This window comes from Caenorhabditis elegans, chromosome X, assembly GCF_000002985.6.
Source record: "Caenorhabditis elegans chromosome X".
Taxonomy (NCBI): Eukaryota; Metazoa; Nematoda; class Chromadorea; order Rhabditida; family Rhabditidae; genus Caenorhabditis; species Caenorhabditis elegans.
The window spans coordinates 12,654,788-12,672,273 of record NC_003284.9 but is presented as its reverse complement, the minus strand read 5'-3'; the positions used below and the strand labels follow the sequence as shown (position 1 = coordinate 12,672,273).

The following is a 17,486-nucleotide window of genomic DNA, read 5'->3' as shown; positions in this document are numbered from 1 at the left end:
GCTGCTTCCCCCAAACCTTCCGAAATTTCTTCAGCAAATTGATTCAATTCTTGTATCAATTCTACCGATCAAGTTTTTTGTGGTTTTTGATCTTTCGATTCTTTTTCATTTTCAAAGAGCATTCCTTCTGATAAAAAGCGACAACTGACAAGTGTTTGTGACGAGCTCCACACAGTTGGTTCGTTTCTGTTTTCATGTCTCGTTGGAAGGTTCTAGACGTAGATAGCGAACATGTGTATGTGATTTAATTTCAAATTGAATTTATTACTCTGATATTGAAGATAAAAACATTTTAGAAAACTATTTTCTATAAATATTACTCCGCCTATTCTAAAAAATAAAAATTTTGTCAGCGTATTTTATAAATTATTATGATCATTCAATAACTAATACGAAACGGTAACTGATCGCTAAGATCTTATCTATAGAAGGACACCTAACCCTACTCTATCTTTGATTTCAGAGATATGTTTGTCCGATAAGGTTATAATCTAAAAATCTTTATCTTTGTTTTGCACAAATTTTTAGTTGTTTATACTTTTAGATTTTTAGAGATTTTTGAAATGTTTTATCACCGTGGGAAAAATATTAAAAGTATAGAATAAAAAAATTAAACGTACTCTGTGATCATTCTTTGTCTGAGGCTAATCCCATAATTTTTCACTAGTAAGTTTTTTAAACGAAATTCTTGGAATTGTACTGCCGGAGATTTTCACATACACAACTTTTAAATTTATGAACTATGGTCAGCTTTGAAACAATTTGTGATGATCTCAAGGTTGTTCCGACGAGTTTTGATTTGTCGACGAAATCAAAAAAAAACACCAGTTTTGACTGTAGTGTGAATGATGTTGAGGTCAGCAAAAGCAAAATTTTGCAACACCAAGTGGGATCAAGGATTCGCACCATTTTAGTCTAGCCAGCCAGTTTTTGTATGGACACATTGTCTAATGTTTATGGAATGCCGGCCTTTAGCAAATCGAGAGCCCCTATTTGCTATTTGCTATTTGCACAAAATATGAAATAGAACAAATAGAGAAATGGTTTAAAACAATTGAAAACATTCTGTTCGGGGGTGATGTTGCATGTGGAACGGTCGATTGAAAAATAAACCAAATTAATTCAAATTGGAGAAATTTAGCTATCTAGATAATACCCAATTGCAACTCCCATCATTTAATCTTGCTCCAGGATGGCTGATTTTTTTTTACTGCAGCTTAGAATAAGAGAGATAAAAGAAGTTCCCAAAAAAATTTTTTATCATTTATTTTGACTGAAACTTCACACTTTTCATTGAAACTTACTTTGTTTACATTTTGATCGAATCATTTCTATGTTTATAAACTTTCGCCACATTATGATTCACATCAAAATTGATAATATTTCAACAAAGAAAGATAATTACGATTTAGACCGGACTTATGATTTGTAGGCTACAAACGATACATGTACTTTTTCACCTTTTTAGAATTGCAACACGAACTACTCTGAAGCAATCCCAACTATGAGCAATGAAGAGGCCTTCCTCCGACTCTTCACAAAAACTTTATTTCCCCTTTTGACAAGTACTCGCCCTTTCTCTAACTCTTTCGTCATCTACACTATTTACGCATTGATCGTCCGTTCTATCTGGTCTCGACGCACACTTTCTTTCCACTGCTTTCTCATCTGCGTCTCCAACCAATTTTCTTTGAAGCAAGTTGTTCTCAACTGTCACTCGCACCTTTTTCTCCATCCCTCTCCCCCCGTCTTCCTCGTTTGTTGCCTCTGTGCGGTCCGAATGTAATATTGGTGTGGTGACTATCTCTCTCTCTCTCTCTATTTCCCCTCTTTCCCTCTCTCACCATGTTCACCATTTTCTACTTCGTCTATCTTTTTTTTCCGCGTTTCCCATGTTTTGTTTCTTTTCCTTTTTTATCGTCTTCAGCCTAGTTTTTAAAATATGTAGTTTGTTTCAATAGTCTATATCAAAGATGAAAAAAGGGAGGATACGGGATTATTGTGAAAGTAACCTTTTACATATGTATGAGTGCATAATCTATGTGTTGCCATAGAAGCCCAAAAAAGTTTTTATTAAGAGAAAAGCTTAACGGCACATAGAGTTGCATAATTAGACTGGTGACCGTCTTCAAAGTACTCACAAACATCATTGACCTGACCTTATACGACAAGACATCTTCACAGTTTCACAAAACCGACCGGGTTCTTTTGATTTTCGATTCGTGTTCCTGATCTCTTTTAAAGACCAGAGCAGAAAAGTTGTGTTTTGTAGGTTGTGTTCAAAATAGGTAATTTACAATTGTTCGATATTTTTCCCCAAGTGTTTTTCCTTTAGAGAAACAGAAACGAATTTGTGTTTGTTATTGAGTCTATGATTTCTCAATGAAAAAAATTGTCCGTTATATCTCTGTTATTGAACAATCATTTACTATATATAAAGCGCTTATTCCGTTTGTCCATAGTTTGTAGTCTATGTAGTCTTTGTAGTCTGTGAAGTTTTGGCTTCTGTGGGGATAGTGAGTTGGGGTTAGTGTAGGGATATAGTACTGTAGTGGTACAATAGTGGTACGGTAGGAATACTGTAGGGTTACGGTAGTTTCAGAAAAATTAGTTTTGAGCCCCAGAAGTCGGGGGCCGCGCCGGAGGTGCGGTCCACGGCTGGTTTAATAATATACCCAAACGATGATACGCTCGATTGTATATTTTTCTAGTATTGAAATATGATTCAGAAAATAAAATTAATTTTATAAGCTGTTAGTTTCTCATCGTAATCACTAATATGTTATTATAATCATAAATACTAAATATTAATGATATGATTCATCTAGATTTTGTAAACATGTATTTCTCATAACTATGCATTTATTTGATTATCTAAAGAAGCTTAGATTTAGTGATGTTTCTATAAAATCTCCCTATATTTTAAAGCTGACAAATAATGTAAATTACTTCGATTTTCTAATCAAATATTACAATACATTGCAGTGTTTAAAAACAATTGGAAAAACAAAGAAGAGAATTTCCACTATTTTGTTCTCACATTATCAATAAATTATTCAAAGAAACTTAACCAAAATCCGATAAAATCTGCTCGCTTATTCTAGAAATTGGTTCTTACGTGGAATTGTGCTAATGTGCTCATTGATGTTTGAGGGTTTCCAAGAAATCACAGGATATTATTTTGCAAGGCTCTTTCTATTTAACTATTTTTCACTTTATAGTATACTCAAAGGTCATACCACAGAATAAGACTAGACATGTATAAAGAGATCTGAGAATTGTGAGAAAACGTATTATGCTAATTTTAAAAATAAAGATATTTCAAAAAATAAATGCGGTTATTTTTGTTTTCAGACGATAGTTGCATAACACTTTGAAACATAAATATATAGGAGCTTCATAAAATTTCCGGAAAATTTTTTATGTATGGTTTTTCTATTATTATGAAGATTTCGGCATTTGAAAGTTATTTCTTTAGATTGTTTATGATGGTTTGCGTTCTACACTGACACTGTATATATAATACCTTTGCATTACCATCAATAAACCCATCATACGCTCTCGTGTTGGAATACTGTTGTTTGAACTTTTATTTCCACAGATCGGACATATTATTAATGACCATGAGTTGCGAACTATAAACGATTTATTATTTTTCACTGCTTCATTAAATCATCTCTTGGTTCTTTTTTCCAAGATCTAAACGTTTTTGATCAGTTTGAATGTTTTCAGACTAATAAACATGTTTAACTCTATACTTATGACATACAACGTTTGAATAATTGTAAACTTATAACTGTCTACCAACCGATAAAATCGACACTAGTTATTTTCTCTACATTTGTCTCCAATTTTGTTAAATTGAAAATAAATTAAAAGTTCGAAATTTCTTTTTATCTTTCTTTCTCTTTGTCGCTATCATGATCAACAACTATTTATATGGTCATGCGCAGTCTGCGTGTCTCCTGATACACTATTTCTAGAATGGTCTTTTTGTTTTGAAACATTCAAATGATTCCAGGAGGTTGGCCTCTTGTGATTTAGGCAGGTGCATTATTTTGTGATTGTAGGTTCTAGAAAAATAGTGAAGTGTTATAAAAGCCTCCGTGTGAGAAGCTGAACTTTGAGAGAATAACCTTGTGTATATTTTGTTATTAATCGGATCATCTTCATTCAAATTAGATCCCAATTCTCATTACTTACTACGATGAATGAAATGCATTTCTAAAGTATATTTAATCTATTCATCTTCTTCTTGGGAGCATTTTAATCTTATTTCATGAAAACTACGCCCATTGCAAAACTTTATGAGTTTTAGTTTTCTCTCGATTGAGATTAACATTTGATATTTTATGCACTCATTTTTTTCTTCTTTTGCCCGTTTCTATGTAAAAACTCCAATTCATTATTTCATTTCAGTAATGCTAGCCTATGAAGGCCCGCTAGCAGAAACCAATTACTCACGTCAAAAAGCAAAGGAAATGGCCAAGAAATTCATACCAGGTGTGTTTCTGAAAATGATTTCCAATGAAAAACTGCAAAATGTTTCAGGTGAACTGTGCAGTGTTTGTGGTGACGTAGCATCTGGAATTCACTACTCGGTGGCCGCTTGCAACGGGTGCAAAACGTTTTTTCGTAGAGTCGTTTTAGAGGTAAGAGAAAATTGACGGTAAACAAATTCATAAACAAATTTCAAATGTTATATTTTTCATCTGCAAGTTGGTTTTCAAATAAAAAATAGAAACTGCTACAAATATTATTTCCAAGTTTCACAATTTTTTTCAAATTTCACAAACCTTTTCAAAATTATGATTGAGTAATAATTTCAGAATCGAACGTATTCCTGTAAAAATAATGGAGACTGTATAATTGACAAATCAATGCGATGCTCTTGCCGACATTGTCGTTACAAAAAATGCATAATTGCCGGAATGGATCGCGGAGAATTGAGCATGGAACGACGACGGAAACGAAAAAAGTTGAACGGATTAGAAGGATCCGAAGAAAGCTGGGAAACTGAGGATGCTCTTATCAATTTGTTGTTGTATAAAGAAACTTTGTAAGTTTTAAGCTTTCTAAAAATTGATATCTAGTAAATAGAACATGTTTTCCATATAGGATAAAAAGCAAAGTTCACGCAAAATAGAGACTAACAATTTTCACGTTCGACACACACACACTAAAGAAAGTGCAAATATGGCTACGTGCGAAAAGCAAAACTTTCATTGCCAAGGTCTCTGAGCATTATTGAAAGATTTTGGAAAAAAACAACTAATTGTCCAAGAAGTATCCGTGTTAAAATATTAAAATGTGTGTTAGTTTTGAAAACACAAGCTATTTTTTAGTACAAAGAGTTTAAGTCAAAAACGTTTAATGATAATGAGAAAAAAAATGGGACAAGAATATTTTCAAATTTTTGAAAAATGGTATTTTTTGTTCCCAAAATTTTGATATTCCTAAAAGTGTTTATGTCAATAATGTTTCGACGGTCTCATCAAATACAACTAGGCGGAAGGTTGGTCTCAGAATAACCGCTCTAAAAAAATTGTGTCTGTTAACACATAGTATGTTTCACCCACATCTTGGCTCACAAATTTGCAGGACCTCTCACTAAAATCTATAACATTTCGTGTTAAATTTAAATTCTAAATTGCACAATGTACATTCTAAATGTTAGTATTCATTGAAAATGTTGAAAATTAATTTTCAGATACCAAAAGCTACTGCTCTCCTCCGCAATGATGATACACACTTCTCTGCGGGAAGCGTTGGACATGACACAAATTGCATTCAATGATGAAAACCATACAGTATGTAATTTTTAATAAAATACGCATAACAATTGAAAGAAAATGTATTTATTCATCGAAACCTTTATTTTTATGAAACAAAGGAAAATTAATTGAGACTGCATAACATTCGAAAAAATGAATAAAGATAATCAATTTCAGTATGATGAGCGAATGGATCCAAAATACCCAACAAACTTTTCTTATTGGCGAGCAAAAATTTTAACTGTTCTTGTCGAATGGGCAAAATCGTTTGAGGTATGTTTTGAAAAAAAAACACGCATAGACGTTTCTAACTGAAACTTTATTTTCAGGTATTCAGTCATTTAATACCGGAAGATCAAAAACGACTCTTCATCCACACGGCGTTTTCTAATTTAGTCTTAGCAGAAGCATTTCACACTCCAGAAAAATACAACGATCGGATAGTGTTTCCAGATGGACTCTGTGGGTATGAATTGATCAGTTGTGTTTACATGTTTCAAAATTTATCTTATCAGATTTCGAAACGTTGCTCAATCAGTTTCCACGGATGGTGTTTCGAACAAAACGTTTGGATTGACGCCGACCGTGGTTGCCGTAATAAATGACGTTCTCGTTCCAATAAGAAGAATGCGACTAACAAAAGTTGAATATGTTTTGCTGCAAGCAATTATTTTCTTCGATCCTGGTTAGTGCAGTTTTGAAATTTCTCAAAACTATGTAGTGCTTTCAAACACACAAATTGGCCCTTTTAAGAGAAACAAATACAACAAAACAAATACAACAAAAAATAGTTCAAAACTTCGCCTTCCAGTTTTCACATTGAACTGAACTGTTAAATCTTAAATATACTTGATTTCCCTAATTGTATTTTAGTGTGCTGAAAACTAGTTGGAAGTGTTATATGCTGGAGTAAAAGTAGAAAAACGTTTCATTATTTTAATGTTTGAAAGCAGAAAAAACTCCCATGTCTTTTTTTCAAAAATGTTTTTCTTCAGTAAGTTAGCATATTCAGAATACATTTCTGAAAATTAAGTATGTAGCTTTCCTACACATGTTTTTGAAAAACAGTTTATATTGAAAGCAGTTAAATGCTTATAAGGTCAATTCCATAATTGAAAAATTGAAACTTTACTTGATAGGACAAAGATCTGTGTCAATTAACGTCTTGCACAAAATAATAAAAAGAAATCCGTCGAACCGGATTCGAACCAGTGACCTAAGGATACCTGCTGACTCTACAGTCCTCCGCTCTACCAACTGAGCTATCGACGGCACGAGGAAGCAGGAGAGCGACAGCGGTTATATAGAGGACATTCTCGCTTTCACTCTCGCTTCTCTGCCCCTATGTCTATTTAGTAGACGCAGAGTTTTGCCACATGTATTCTCTGCGTTTTCAAATTGCTCATGCTTTGGGTTGGCAAATAAAGTTATGCACATGTTTATGAATTTTAGGAGAAATTTGCCCAGGTGGCATGACAAATCTTATTGCGAAAGGTTACTTAACTAGATTTCACGGAAGTTTGATTAAGTTAAAAATTATCCCACATATATCTAATACAAATGTATTGATAAGTACGAAAATAGAAACACAGCACATCATTTTTTTAAACGAAAATGAAAAAAAAAAAAAGTTACGGAATATAAATTAAGGTTCATAAGTGACGTGATTCAGTGTTACGTAAACTATGTGTATTTGTTTCCAAAATGATTTTTTAAACAGAACCGTATAACAAATTTCTCAATTTTCAGATTGTCTTTCCCTGACAAAACACGGCTCCCAACTCATTGCTGCCAAACGCAAGCGACTTCTGGATTCCCTTCAAAAATGGCTTCATCAACAAACGAAAGACTCAATTGAAGCGTCCACCAGATTTGCGGAAATCCTCCTCAGAATCTGTAATGTACAGGTGAGAATATTCTGCCCCATTGTTCTTCAAAATTCGTAATAAAAACAAAACGAAATGAAGCTAAAAGAGAAAAACAAAAATCTTAACTTTACAAAAATTCATTGTGACTCGTCCTACACAATTCGACGCTCACTTGACTGATTTTGAGGCAAAATTTAATTTTTAAGAATTTAATAATGAGAAGGAAAAATTGAATTGCAGGACCTTTCACTAAAAAACCGAGTTTTATTTCAGAAAGTGGCGGCATTCAAACGAGAAACACTGTGCACAATTGAGACATTCGAATTGATGCAGCCACATCCGTTCACCATGGAAATTTCTAAAAGTTATCCCGACTTTTCATATTTCTGAAAATTTACATATTTATGATGCAACTTACAACCAGCTTCTAGTCACTTTAAGCTGATTTCTAGACAATAGTCATTGCAACCCTACAGTAGATACTATAAATGTTTTTATTTCCCCTTTCCACTACCTCATGTTAGTTTTTATAATCACTATGCTCACGTGTCAAGAAACTTTCGGAACGTTTCGATTCGATTTTTAATCCGTTGGTGCGAAATTCATGTTCTCCCATTACTCCTTTCGTTTCTTTTTTGATCATTTTTGCGCGGGTATGTTTTCCTTCTAAACGTTCCTAATTTCATCGAATCAATGTTTTAATTGTTCAGTATATAGACGATATGTTGCCAAACCAGTACCCCCATACCTATTTCGTCTTCTAGCACTTTCTCATATCAGTATAAAGCTGAGAGTCTTGTGATAAACGACACAATTCAATAAAGACAAGGGTTTCCACAGCAGCGCGCACGTTTCCGCGCTAATTCGATTCACAGGTCGTCAATACTACCGTAGTGAATGACGAGCAATGCTGAAATTTGATTATTATTACACTGGAACTGAGAAAATTGGTAAATAGGCGGAGCTTGCATGGCTCGGCCCACCTTTTGGAGCCGAGCTTGGTCATTCGACATTTGAGCTGTCAGCAAGATGAGCCGAAAATTTCTTCTTGGTAAGTCCTTCAATTAAAATCTTGTTCAGAAATAGTTTTTTTTTGGAATATTTGGAACTTGTAACATTTTTTGCAAACAAGTACAATTTGTCAATTTCCGTACGTTTCCTATTCTAGTAAATTATATCGACAGATTCCTAATTAAACCAAGACCCTGAAAAATGTATCGTCATACATAACATCTATTTTTAAAAGTGCCGAGCCAATCTCCAGATCTTTCGTTTAGGTTATCTTTTTTTTGTTGCACAATTCAAAACAATTTTAGGTTAAAAATTACCCAGTCAAAGTTTAGATTTACTTCGGCAACGATGTAGCGCGCTCAATTTCCCATCGCTCAAAATCTCACTTTTTCACTTATAGAAGTCTTTATCCGGACTTCATTGCGTTTTTCGGTCTTACATTTTATGTATATTCTTACTAATAAGTTGATTGATACAGTTGAACACAATAATCTCACAAGTGATAGTCTAACTTTAATTGGCTCAAACATATGAGATATTTCCATTTTAGTTAAACCTTATGAAACACTACTTTGTGAATCAAATGCCAATGGGGTTCCATGAATACCCTAGCTCAGGGATGATATCTATTTAAACTCACATATACAACAGTAGTCTACCATTGCTCCAAAATTTCAGTGTTCATCGCAATCTGCGTGCTCTCCCAAAACGCTATGGCCCTCCGTGGTGCACTATTCCGTTCTGGACGTAGCCTCATACACCGTCAAAGTCAAAACGAAGAGGCCGTTCTCAACCAACCACATCTTTTGCCCGCCGAAAAACGTTCCCCGGTTAGTGTTCTTTTTCGTTTTTATTTTAATGCTAAAATTGTAATTGACGGTTTCCAAATTGGATAGCCAACCAAAGGTTAGATGATGTGTATCTTTTTCAGATCGTTGAGCTGTATCCCGTGGTTGACTCTGGCAATGTAGAACCTGAAGCGTTCCCCGCTTACTTCCGGTTCTAAAAAAAAACAATATAAAAACAAAGAGATCGTGGTCGAATCGACTGACATAGTGCTACATTTCTGATATTTTGATAATTATGATTTATTTCTTTTGTATTTTGCATAAAGATCGTGCATAAAGAATAAACGGTTGTGAGAAGTTGTGCGACTTGGAACATGACTAGAATGCACGATAGGAAAATAAGATTTTATGTTCAATCTCATAATTCCTTTCAGAATATTTAACAAAAAACTCATACCTAAACACAAATCTGTGCGAAATCGCAATCTGTTGTTTGACCTCTAAACTCAAAAATGGTACATCTGTAAGAAATTATAAATATACTCCGACGCGGACTGTACCACCACAATTTATGCAGTAAAAAGCAGAATGTGTAATCATTGTCAAAAAATGTATTCCAAATTGAAAAAATCAGTGGGATCTACTGGAAAAATTAAAAATATTCACAACGGAAACACACGGCGTAAAAAAAACCAAAAGCGTCACACAGTATTTTTCTGTTTAGAAAACTCAACGCTTATACGTTTTTTAAAAATTATACGGCTTATAAATTTTCAATTAGCGATAGAAAATTTTTGTAGCTTTTATCGGCTATTTTCTGTCTTTCATTGTGTCTTAAGAATTGGAAATAAAAATAATATTTAATTTGGCTTGAATTATTCGGTGTTTGAAAATTGAGCTGTGCAATCTTTGGTCATTTTCCGGGAAGGCACGAATTTTGCAAAACAAACGTTGTTCTAATTGCATAAAATCAATTTTTGACATCCCAGTATCCATATTTTATGAAAATAAAACATAGCAAAAACTTTGTTTGGTAATATATTCAGAAAACGTGGAACAAATGGGACAACATGGAAATCTCCACAAATTCAATATATGGGTGGAGACTATTTTGAGATTTTTGATTTGCAGAAGATTTATCTTACATATCAGTGTTCAATGCGCCGCCTGCAATAAACAGTTCAGAAAATTGGGCAGAACATTTATCCTTATATTAGAATAGTGTCCCTATTCGAGTTGCAATCAAAACGATTGATTGGAAAATATATTGCAGTCCCTAGTAGAATCGCGTTCCTAATACGCAATTCTGTAGTATTGCACTCTCTACCAGTTTTGCTAGCGTTTTTGGATTATTTCCAATTTTTGCTTTTCCGTAAATATTTTCTTCAAAGTTCGAACCTTTTCTGATAACCTCAGTGATTTTTACTTTTTACCGAATATTTACAGACATATACACTTGCAGCCTCTATTAGAATTGCTTCGCTATTAACGTTGCACTCACGATTTTCCATTGAAAAATAGTCTTGCATGCATTAGAAGTAGGGAAAACACGTTGGATTAAGGTATCAACAGAACAAAATAACTCTGCCCCATGCCAGGCTCGAACTGGCGACCTTGGCATGACCTATAACTATAAGTACCACGCGCTAACCGACTGCGCCAATGGGGCGACAGAGGAGACCGCGTGTGAGAAAACGGAGGAGGCTGCGGAACGCACACAGTGTGGAAGAGAGGGGGAAGACGCAAGAAGGAAAACGGTTTGTTATAGATATGACGACATCCCGTGGAGGAAATGTGTGGTTTTTCTTGGCTCTACTTTGTTTTCATTATATCAAACAGGGGAGATGTGCTTATGGATTTTTAACAAACATTTTATCAAAGAGATAGAATGTTTCAAACGCGCTTGCATTTGTTCTCGCCGATGAGAGATAAGAAATAAAACTATGAATCTAGAAAAGTAAAAGTCAAAATAAGAATTAATATTGAAAATTTAAAATTTAATGAAAAGTTTGAAGATTCAGCAAGTATAGAGTTTAATTTTTTTTAATGTTTTTTTCAAAATTTTTATTCAAGACTCTTCCACTTACAGTTTAAAAAAATTGTCTGAAAAGTGATATATTTCGGTTATTCTGCCAGTCTCCGAAGGTGAAGAGAAACTGATGTGGGTTTTCTTGGAATTGCTCCAAATTACCTCCACTGTGCAAAAAAACAATTAAAAAAGGAAAATTTAATAAAGATGAGAAGCAAGATAGAAAAGACCTGAACCAGCATACTGGACGGCCCGCATTTTCCAAAGTTCTTATAAAAGGGGTTTATGTCCTATTTTCAGTTGTTTGGTACATTACTCACTGGCGCAACCGCTCCATATTCAAATGCTGAGTTTGTTCTTCTCGGTGTAAAGCACGCGGCAAAGTTTTACTACTCTGATGATATCACGGCGTGGCGAACAATTGTCTTGAAGAGCGGTACCTAAATTCATAAATATTTTTTGAACTACTGCACCTAGGAAATTTCCTCAAAAAAACTAACACCATTTCACATCCGATCTCTTGGCGGAATACCATGAGTTTTTACAAATAAACTTTTTTCACCAAATTCTCAAATGCACTATGTCTTCTTTGCACCAGAACTCAAAGGATCTTATTCGACTGCGCAAAAGCTATGGGAAACCGCCAGACCACACTGATTTTTTTTCAAGTTTTGTGTTGCGCAACCTATAAGTCCCGCTTCTTAACGAAACGCCGACAGTATCGAAATAGTTCTAATGGGTGAAACGAATTCACACCTGGAGTTAGAAAATTATGGCGTCAGCACATCCTTGGAACCCTGGCGTATTCCCATCTGGTTACTGATTGCGCAACTGTTTGGACCTCCTGAACTCCGCCTCGAAATGTTGCATTGGCATTCTCAATCTAGGTGGTCAGTTTCCATTTTTCAAAAGTATGTTTTATATAATCAAACCTAATTTTGCAGTCTATCAAAACCATGTTCCAAATCATTCAACCTCGATATCTCACAGCAAAGCAGCATCTTGCTCTTGTTACTGCAATTTGTCAAGGTCAAGTGAAGATAAAAAAGCAGGACAAGTGTAACTTCCCGAAATGGCTTGAAGTGAGTTTTTTCGAATGAAAAAGTATCGAAAATAAGTAATTGAATGAGGAGAGCTTAAAGTATTTTGATATTTTAAAGAATTTTCCTCTTGTTAATAAGTTTTAAACGACTTTAAAAAAGTTAAATAACCCCTAACAATCACCGTGTGCCATTAAAGTGCCGTTTAAATTTATTTTGCAACCGACAAGTTACAGGTATTTTGAAGATTTATTTAAACTTCCAAGAAAAAAACATAATTTTTGGTTGCACAATTCTGTATTAATTTTTGATACAAAAGTTGGATGGACCAAAACTTTATAGAACTTTTTCTGGAAATATTAACCAGACAAAATTTCAGAATAAAAAATGTGAATTTTCTATTTGAAAGTCGGTACTGAATTAGTCAATTTTGCCATGAATAGCTGTGAAAAAGGTTTTTAATTTAAAATTTGTTCACTTATTACTTTCAGAAAATCGCCAACAAATTCTATGAGAACACTTGCAATTGGATTGACTATAGCGTAAGATTAAAAACGTAAACTACAATTTATGAATTAAAAAAATTCAGCTTCCATACATAAGCAGTGAGGATGTCAGCAATTTCCTTCACATCAGGGATATTCGTTTGGCTAACAGGGAACGCTTGAATTTTATCATCGCAAACACTGCAAATCCATATCACGTGGTGGGGTATTTTTATTGTGTGTGTTTTTTTTTTCAAATTTTCATGACTTGGTTGAAGTCAGCGGCTTGAAAGTTTGTCAATTGTCAGCAATAGGACGAGCAGTACATATTAGTTAATGCGTTTTGTTTCAAATTTTATATTCAATCTCACAATGGCTCAAACGTGGCAGGTCTTGCTAGAGCAGTGGTTTTGAATAATGAGAGTCAGAGCTCTAAATTCATAATTTAGGTACTGGCTGTTGGTTTATGAAGTAAATCGATTTCAATAGTTTTCGAATTTGTATATAGTTATGCCAGAACATTTTAATTCTCCAAGTTCTCGAAATATTTTTATCAACTCAATATATGATTTTTTTCGAGTTTTCAACCGCTGCACATCCTAGTTTCAATTTTTCAATAACTAAAAAATATTTATTCCCAAGTATTTTGGATTTCTTTGTAGTCGACGTACTCTACAATGATTCGAATGCTCAAGACTGTCATTGAAACAGAAATCATTGCAATTGAGTACGAATGCAAGAATCATCTTGACTTCTTCATCAAATGCAGAATGATCCGTTTCCCAACACACTTCAGAATGTGAACTCGAAAACGGCCTCAAATTTTTATTATTTCTTGTAAATGCTTGCATGTCGGGTTCATGATGTTCAAACTCGTTCATTTTTGTACTATGGTGTATCTTTTTTTACAGAATAAAATTGCCTTACACATTCAGCGTTGAAATATGGGTTATTGACGCGCCATGGACTGTTTTTGGAACACAATGGTTTTTGAATTGAGCTAAATGTGCATTTAAAATACATTTTTCCAATACTTTGAAAAGACTTGGAACATTTCAAAATAGTATCACGACGAGAAAATTTAATAACCTTCCATTCTGACCAGATAAAGGTACGTGAGCGAGATTATGGTATTCCGGGTTGTTAAAAAGATTCATGAAAAATGTTTTAAAAGAGAACAAGGTCAAACATCACAGTAGGTGACAAGTAGGTAGCTTTAGTACGATCAGAGCTAGCAAGCCTAAGCGGACTGAGAAAACTTGAAACAACTCAAAATAATGAATGGAGTTAAAATCAACGAGAAAGATTCAGTTGTCGGCCGTCACACCAAGATCAATCAGGATAAGTTATCACAAAAAGTTCCAAGTCAGCAAAAATGATGGGGCCCCAAAAACAGCAGCGTTCATTGAAAAAAATCGAAATAGCTTTCCGCCCGACATCAAGCACAAACAGTACTAAAATATCAGGTACTTCCTCCTGAAAATATTGAAACTTGTGCAATGGATCTCGCAAATGTTCAGGGTGTGCAAAACAATAGAACTACAAGACTAATGCCAATATACCGGTAGCTTGTACGCTACCCCGACGGACCATCACATTCATACATTCACCGTTGCTATTAAAAATGACAGTTCTAGCTGCTGAAAAACAATGATATTAACTAAAATACTTAACGGGAATGAGCTCAATTTTTTTTTTGAAATTATCCAATTTAGTCAATTTGCCGGTGAAAAAACGTTTGAAAACCAATATTATTCTAATAACTTCGCATCTTTTGGATAACATTTCATTTCTTTGAATTATTAAAGTTTCATTTTTCAGTCGAGTCTCTCAAATGTTCTCAAATGTTGCCTTTTAAATGGTTAGAATAACTGTAAAGATTTTTTTTTCATTTTGAATTACCATGAAGGTTTTTATCAGCATTGCAGTTAATTCTCTTGTAATTCAAAGAATATAAATAGGTCATCAAAAAAAATTATTGGCATACACTATTTTTGTGGATAAAACGTTTTCTCATTTTTCATCCATTAACCTATTTATTCATCATATCAATGTCACCGTATCTGATTTTTTCAAACTGATGTCCAGCTTCAATCAGATACGGCCTTTTTTTTTAACTATTGAACCCAAACATTTCTACATTAAGTAAAGTAAGCTCATTATTTCAGGATTGTTTTCTTTGTTTATTACAATTTTAGAGTTAATGTTTCATTATAAGAAAACGTCTTCTTATTCACCGACCCTTGCCAATTCATTTCTGCACTTTATTTACATTGCTTGACGTTGGTCGCCGGCGGCAGCGGACCCTTCTTCAGCGCCAAGAATTGCGGCGAAGAGAGAAAGGCTCTGTCCCTCGCTCCCCCAGCATTGCACACCCGGCGGCAGCATTCGGAAATTCTAGAGAGGGGACAGGGAGGAAAAGAGAACGGGCGGTGCCGTGCGGTGTCCTAGCGTTCGTGCGATGCGGAGTCAAGCGCTCCTCTCGGCGCCTCGCTCCCTTCTCTGTTCAGCCTCTGATGATAGAGAGAAGGTGAAGGGGAGACACGCAGAGAACTTCTCTCCTCGTAGGACAACAATGGCGGAGAGTAAACGAACACACGAACAGTTTTGAAATGTAGGAGAGAGATAGGAATACTGACCTAGTGACCGTTCACTTTCCACTTTCACTTGAAAAACGGAAGGAGAAGTGAAAAAAATTGAAAGTTGCCAAGTTAATTTGAATGTTAATCAAACTGATAATCTTAAACCTTATCAAAGTTGTTAATAACTAAATATAATAAATCTGAAAGACAAGAAGTTGGATAATCTGTCATTTTTGTTATATTATTTGAGAAGAAAAGGAAGAGTTTCGAAAACGAAAACTGAATATTTCACTTCACGTTAGCTTTGTAGTGCTTCATTATATTTGTTAACCGGCTGCAAGTTTCCAAAACTCATAGCGAAAGTAGTTTGATATTTTATAAAAAGGACATATTTTGTTTTCCCCTATTAGTTTAATAATTTACGGTTTTCTCAAGCTACTTTGCATTTTGAGTTAAGAATAGTAAAATAATCATGCGCATTTATTTTATTCATTTATTATGTATTATCGGTGTTCCAACATAAGACTTTTCACACCGCCATTCAAGAAAGAGTATCTTTCAATATCAACACACGTATTGTTTTTATTTTTAGACTTACGTAACCCTAATAAATGCTCTAGAGCATTTAAAACTATGTACATAGAAAATTAAATTAGACAGTATAACTTTTCAAGTAACATGTCATATTTTCTACTCAAAGTTTCTAAAACCATTCAAAATTCTAATATTTTCAATTTGCCTCTTTATCATTGAACTTTGTTCCTTCATATTCTCTTTGTATTCAGATTGAGAATGAGAATTTTTTCTGCACTTCAAACACAACTGCTCTTCCTTATCTCTTCAACCCCGACTCTTCTTCATGCCACATTCCACCCCACAGATGCACTTTTAGGCATCCATGACTTCATTCCTCTCGTCGTTCCGCGTTCTCTCGTTTTACTAGGCGCCGAGCAGGGAGCCGGCGGCTTTACGCGTTGTGCTGGCACGGGCTGATACTGAAACACTGAGAGCATGAAGTGTGCGGTCGGCTCCGAGGAAGGCGGGGCGGCGCCGTCGCGCCGTCGTCCGTGTGCTGCTTTCTACGCGCCCGCCACAGCTACTAAAGCGAAAACACATCTAAAAGTGCACGGCGCCAATGAAAACCGAGAAGAAGATAGCGCGCCGAGAGGAGAGAAACGAGAGGAACGGGTTTGGCAGAACGCAAAAGTACATGCGAACTTGTGTGCAATACGAGGGGAAAATGTTGCGGACACTCACGGAGGGCGGTGCCAGTCCGCGTGCCCCCTCCGCGCCTGGGGGTCAGTCACAAACGAACGTCTCAGAGATGGCGCGAGAATGCGAAACGCAGAGATTTGAGGCGCTCACCCAGAGACCCTCTGGTGTCCAATTTTATAGAGAGAGAGAGAGAGAGAGAGGAGGAGCGTTCAGTTTTTAGTATCTAGAACTTTCTCCTGTCGTTTTAGGTGTCCAGTGAGAGTGACCATCACCATCTCACCGAAGCTTATTTGTTTGGGGTCATCGTGTTCCGTTCGTTTTTTTTTTCAATACCGTTCGTTTTTTTGTCTCGTCTAGTGTTCAATAATAGGTCTTCAGTATAAAAGGTAATTCGCGTTTCTAGGTGCTTCATCTCGGCCTTTTGTTTAAGGAAGATCCATAATGAGTTTCTGAAAACCTTTTCTAATCTAGTTTCCTTATTTTCATCAATTTTCTAAGTAGTAGTTTCCACATAGCTTTCGAAACTGATTTTCCAGTCGCTAGAATTTTCAATTTTTTCAGCTTCTCATTAAAAAAGATATTTCCTTGTAAATGTATAGTTTTAACTTGAATATAAACCTAATGACTCCTCACTACATCGGGTGTGTACTAAATTGTTTATTTAGAATTTTAATCTTGAAGAGTTTTAAATGTA

The 17,486-nt window shown here is 35.0% G+C and overlaps 3 protein-coding genes and 7 non-coding genes across 10 annotated transcripts; 7 read left to right on the top strand and 3 right to left on the bottom strand.

Moving 5' to 3' along the window:
- The first annotated feature begins 3,903 nt into the window (after positions 1–3,903).
- On the top strand, positions 3,904–4,036 carry C02B4.11. Its single transcript, NR_072294.1, has one exon. It is a non-coding gene; the product is annotated as an Unclassified non-coding RNA C02B4.11 (non-coding RNA).
- Positions 4,037–4,419: 383 nt separating this feature from the next.
- On the top strand, positions 4,420–8,437 carry nhr-17 (Nuclear Hormone Receptor family). The gene is made up of 9 exons (NM_077714.6): positions 4,420–4,503; positions 4,552–4,652; positions 4,830–5,059; positions 5,711–5,810; positions 5,952–6,047; positions 6,104–6,240; positions 6,290–6,459; positions 7,524–7,681; positions 7,916–8,437. The coding sequence occupies exons 1-9, from the start codon at positions 4,422–4,424 to the stop codon at positions 8,030–8,032; spliced, it is 1,191 nt and encodes a 396-aa protein (NP_510115.1). The 5' UTR covers positions 4,420–4,421; the 3' UTR covers positions 8,033–8,437.
- Positions 6,951–7,050, top strand: C02B4.8. The gene has a single exon (NR_072293.1). It is a non-coding gene; the product is annotated as an Unclassified non-coding RNA C02B4.8 (non-coding RNA).
- On the bottom strand, positions 6,963–7,046 carry C02B4.t2. The gene is given in 2 exon segments: positions 6,963–6,998; positions 7,010–7,046. It is a non-coding gene; the product is annotated as a tRNA-Tyr (tRNA).
- On the top strand, positions 8,371–9,796 carry nlp-76 (Neuropeptide-Like Protein). The gene is made up of 3 exons (NM_001129619.4): positions 8,371–8,693; positions 9,332–9,483; positions 9,585–9,796. Exons 1-3 carry the CDS (start codon positions 8,672–8,674, stop codon positions 9,657–9,659), a joined length of 249 nt encoding a protein of 82 aa, NP_001123091.1. The 5' UTR covers positions 8,371–8,671; the 3' UTR covers positions 9,660–9,796.
- Positions 9,797–11,026: 1,230 nt separating this feature from the next.
- On the bottom strand, positions 11,027–11,110 carry C02B4.t1. Its single transcript is given in 2 exon segments — positions 11,027–11,062; positions 11,073–11,110. It is a non-coding gene; the product is annotated as a tRNA-Ile (tRNA).
- A 1,316-nt stretch (positions 11,111–12,426) lies between these two features.
- On the top strand, positions 12,427–13,798 carry C02B4.3 (Phage_int_SAM_5 domain-containing protein; the record flags this gene model as incomplete). The annotated part of the gene is made up of 4 exons (NM_001373540.1): positions 12,427–12,552; positions 13,002–13,052; positions 13,100–13,216; positions 13,658–13,798. The coding sequence occupies 4 exons, from the start codon at positions 12,427–12,429 to the stop codon at positions 13,796–13,798; spliced, it is 435 nt and encodes a 144-aa protein (NP_001359530.1).
- Positions 13,799–15,461: 1,663 nt separating this feature from the next.
- C02B4.13 lies at positions 15,462–15,602 on the top strand. Its single transcript, NR_072292.1, has one exon. It is a non-coding gene; the product is annotated as an Unclassified non-coding RNA C02B4.13 (non-coding RNA).
- Positions 15,603–16,686: 1,084 nt separating this feature from the next.
- Positions 16,687–16,977, bottom strand: C02B4.6. The gene has a single exon (NR_072290.1). It is a non-coding gene; the product is annotated as an Unclassified non-coding RNA C02B4.6 (non-coding RNA).
- C02B4.9 lies at positions 16,828–16,972 on the top strand. Its single transcript, NR_072291.1, has one exon. It is a non-coding gene; the product is annotated as an Unclassified non-coding RNA C02B4.9 (non-coding RNA).
- Positions 16,978–17,486: the final 509 nt, after the last annotated feature.

Coding starts and splice junctions, on each gene's coding strand:
- nhr-17 (NM_077714.6), top strand. CDS start 4,422: ATGCTAGCCTATGAAGGCCCGCTAGCAGAAACCAATTACTCACGTCAA. Junction 4,504..4,551: donor GGCCAAGAAATTCATACCAG/GTGTGTTTCTGA, acceptor AAAATGTTTCAG/GTGAACTGTGCAGTGTTTGT. Junction 7,682..7,915: donor TCAGAATCTGTAATGTACAG/GTGAGAATATTC, acceptor GTTTTATTTCAG/AAAGTGGCGGCATTCAAACG.
- nlp-76 (NM_001129619.4), top strand. CDS start 8,672: ATGAGCCGAAAATTTCTTCTTG. Junction 8,694..9,331: donor GAGCCGAAAATTTCTTCTTG/GTAAGTCCTTCA, acceptor CCAAAATTTCAG/TGTTCATCGCAATCTGCGTG. Junction 9,484..9,584: donor CCGCCGAAAAACGTTCCCCG/GTTAGTGTTCTT, acceptor TATCTTTTTCAG/ATCGTTGAGCTGTATCCCGT.